The sequence below is a fragment of the Grammomys surdaster genome, unplaced genomic scaffold, assembly GCF_004785775.1.
Source record: "Grammomys surdaster isolate TR1022 unplaced genomic scaffold, NIH_TR_1.0 133, whole genome shotgun sequence".
Classification (NCBI taxonomy): domain Eukaryota; kingdom Metazoa; phylum Chordata; class Mammalia; order Rodentia; family Muridae; genus Grammomys; species Grammomys surdaster.
The window spans coordinates 1168221-1172151 of NW_021604591.1; the positions used below are offsets into that span (position 1 = coordinate 1168221).

Here is a 3931-nt window from a genome sequence, read left to right on the forward strand (position 1 = left end):
AAAGAAAGAAAGAAAGAAAGAAAGAAAGAAAGAAAGAAAGAAAGAAAGAAAGGCATTTCTCCAAGGAAGCTATACAGATGGTTAAGATGCATACAGAATGTTCAATAGGAATGTAAATAAAACAACAGTGAAGCCATCTTGTATTCAATAGAACAGCTAGTAGATAACATTAAAAGACAAAAAACAATACAACCACCAACAACAAATCAAAACAGAAAATAAGTAGCCACACAAGAGTAATATGAGGCCTGCAGGAGCCCTCGATAATCACTGCTGGCAGAAGCATAAAAGGACAGGCACTGTAGTCTTGCCAGTTGGTCAGTTTCTCAGTAAGAGGCAATTACCATACAATTTGTTATTTCCACTCTTGGGTGTACCTCAAAGAACTGCATACGGGAATTCCAAGATCAGTCCGTTCACAATAGCTGAAGCATTGAACTTGTCCAAGTGTCTATCACTGGATTTATAAACAGATTTTTAAAAAAGTGTATTGTATATACATATAACAGAATATTACCAAACATGAAAAACTGAAGTACTGTTTGTGCTTTGACATAGATGAACCTTGAAAAAAAAAATGTAAAAAGGGTAGAACTGCAGCTTAATGGTAGAGCATGTGCCCCATGTTCAATCCTGGGGACAGGGGAACCTGACAAGAACCACATACTATACGGTTGTATTTATATGAAATGACCAGAATAGACATGTCCTCAGAGACAGAAGCAAATTATTGTCTCCCAAGGGATAGGGGGAAGGGCAGAGTACAGATGATTACTGTAAGCGCCAAATGTCACTTAATTGTTTAATTGGAAAAAAGAACAAAGGAAACCATCTGAACTCTGAAGTTAGGGTCTCAGCTTCCTGAGTACTTGGAATATAGCTAAGTACCATGATGCTCGGCTCAAAGGGTAAACTTGGCATTATATGCTCACACATAAATCTTCAGCCAGGATCCTTTCCCCTCTTCCCAGTATTACTTCCAGTTATTACTTTAAAAAAACTATGAGTCCATTAATATTATTAGTTATTAATACTATTAATGTGTAACATGTAATCACTGTCATTTCATATCTACCAAAGCTCAATCATGGGAAATATTGCTTATGGGAAATCTCATTTCCTATCTCCTTCCCTCTAGGCTTGTCGTCTCCATGCAGTCCTACTGACAAAACATTTTTGAGCACAAATTGCCAAAATAGGTATTTATTTATTATTTCACTTACCATATATTATAAAATACAAAAATAGAAAATTTGAAAACTTGAATAAATATGAATTCTATTTTCCCTACTCCAATGGACGGAGCATCTCCCTGGAGAGCTTTTCTCTAAACTTTACTTTGCTTTTTTTTTGAGACAGGTTTACACTAGATAGCTGAGGCTAGTCTCAAACTCATGATCCCCTTTGCTTCAGCATCCTAAATGCTGAAGTAGCAGATGTGCACCACCATGTGCATGGTTCTAATTTCTCTTGGGTGGAGTATCTGCCTTCACCAACCCTGTTACCAATGTAATGTGACCCTAATAGGCTCTGACTCTTGTGCCATGTACCATGAGGGCTCTGGGGGGCTTGTGACCCTGTAAGGTCTTCCTTATGAAGACAGATGAGGAAACTTCACTTAAGTATTTGTAACTGAATAATTCTGAGATTCCAACTTGCTTTTATAATGTAATGCTAGGTGATGACAACTTATCTTCTAGAGTGTGTAACACCACACTTGGAGCTTATTTCTTGCAGACACATCTACCAGGTGTATCTAATCCCTGTGGTTCACCTTGTCTTCTATCTCTTGGTTCTTCATTTAGTTATACACTTTAAATCATGTGGCTGACCCCATTTTCAACTTTGATAGAATCCTAATACTTCATTTTCTTAAAAAAATAAAAGATCATATTGTATTATTTGAGTGTGAGTGTTTAAAAGCAGTTCAAATACTTCTCAAAAGACAGGAGAAAATAATAAAAACACCCAGCCACCCCGCCCCAACCTGGGCCAAACAGAGGCCATGCTAAGCTCAAAGCTGCCTGTGCCAGGGCCTTCCTTTTACTTCACAGACCCTGAAAACATCTAGTGCAAAGCGTGTTGGTGGAAATAATGACAACAAACAATAGCACTGTGCTACACTTTCTCACTCTTTTCCAGCTGGGAAGAAACGTTATATATAGTGAGGAAAGGGCAAATGGCTTTTTTTCCACCTGTTGTGAAGAGATTAACTAAAACGTCCACAAAAAAAGCAGTCACATTGCCAGTTGAAATTTGTAGCCGTGTACCTGGATGTGCCTCCTTCTGGTGTGCTCAGAAGTCATTTGGGGAAAGGCTGTTTTCAATGTCTTCCTGTTGTGCTTGCATGGCTTCTCCAGATATCTCCTCCGACTAGTGACACTACTATATAATTTAATTCTCCTGGGTGACAAACACAGTCTATCATGGCCAAAAGCTTGGATTAACCGGACTGTGTCAATGGTGGATATGGAGCTACTCCTTTCATTTAAAGGCATGTCCCCATCAGTTTGGGTCAATACATCCGAGTCCACAGGAGAATCAGCGCTGGAAAAAATGTTGGGACTATCTGTGAGGCGCTCACTTTCCTCTGAGGGTCTAGAATCCAAGGAGGTATTGCTGATGTTAAAATTTGGCTGTTTTCTCCAGATGTACTTATCTAGTTTAATCTGCTCAATCTTAAGCTGACTGGATTTCCCACCTCGATGAGGAGAAAGTGTTTTGCTTTTCCTTAAGTCACCTGTACTCTGACCCCTCTCTAGGCTCTTACTCCACTTCCTCTGCTGCTTGCCTTTCTGTTGAGGTTGTCTCCTCCCAGTCCACCCCCTGGCTCCATGTCCCCCTCTGCTATCATCTTGTGTACTTTGTGAGGCCCGGAGTGAATGTGTGATGGGATTCTGAAGCAGTTTAGCCAAACGATCGAGTCGTTCCACCAAGGAGAGTTCGTTCTTATCACAAGCACCAGTCGATTTCTGCTGCTTCTGTCGATCCTGGTACCTGTTCCAGAGTTCATTCAAACTTACAGGGCACTCAGTTATTAGCTCTGGGGTGACCTTCTGATCCTTTTGTTCATCATTTGCTTGTCTTTTGCCTTTTGGGTCTCTGGCCTGATTCTTGACACTATGTATCTTCTCATGGTCTCCCAAATTCAAATTGATGCTGAGGCTCTTAATTCTGGTGCAATCTATCTTGGTCTTGTCCGAACTTGGGCCAGGGGGAGGAAGGCAGCTGTGTCCTGAATGATGGTGAAAGAAATCCTTCCAAGAATGTTGCATAAAAACATTCCTTCCCAAGGGTTCATGGCAGAGATCTTGCTGATGGGGCAGGTGTACTGGATGATGGAAGTAAAACCTGGCTGATCTGAAGACAGAGTGAGTAGTGTTTTCAAATGCTGAATGACATTCAGATTCTGAAAGAAAAAAATTTCGAAAGAATTTAGAAATATTTGCATTCCCTTTATAAATACTGTTTTGTTTTTTCTTTAGATATAGAACATGTGTTTAACAATCAGACCAGCATGAATCAAAATATAAGGATATGGATAAATTTGACTATTGTATGACAGAGCTGAGACTAGACCTCAGCTCTAAAAGTGCTTGCCTAGCATGCACAAAGCCCTGGGTTTAATTCCTAGCATGGTCTAAACTGCACTTAGAATCCCAGCACTCAGAATATTGAGACAGAATCATCAGGATCCAGGTCACCCTCCCTACACAACCAATTCAAGGCCAGCCTGGACTAATTATATGGTACCCTATATCAAAAACTAAAAACTGGTCCAAACAATAGAGAGTACAGAAGCCACTGCACATCTCTGAGTTCAAGGCTAGCTTGGTCTATACATTAAGATATAAGACTTCCAAGAATACCTTGTCTCAACAAAACAAAACAAAACAAAACAAAACAAAACAAAACAAAACAAAACAAAACA

General features: G+C 39.8%; 1 protein-coding gene across 1 annotated transcript in view; it reads right to left on the reverse strand.

Annotated features, from left to right (window-relative positions):
* Alms1 (ALMS1 centrosome and basal body associated protein) overlaps positions 1 to 3931 on the reverse strand; it is a 98717-nt gene that overhangs the window by 21499 nt on the left and 73287 nt on the right. Inside the window, exon 16 of the mRNA XM_028762410.1 lies at positions 2271 to 3409. Coding sequence (XP_028618243.1) covers positions 2271 to 3409 — 1139 coding nt within the window. The remainder of the gene's footprint in view (positions 1 to 2270; positions 3410 to 3931) is intronic.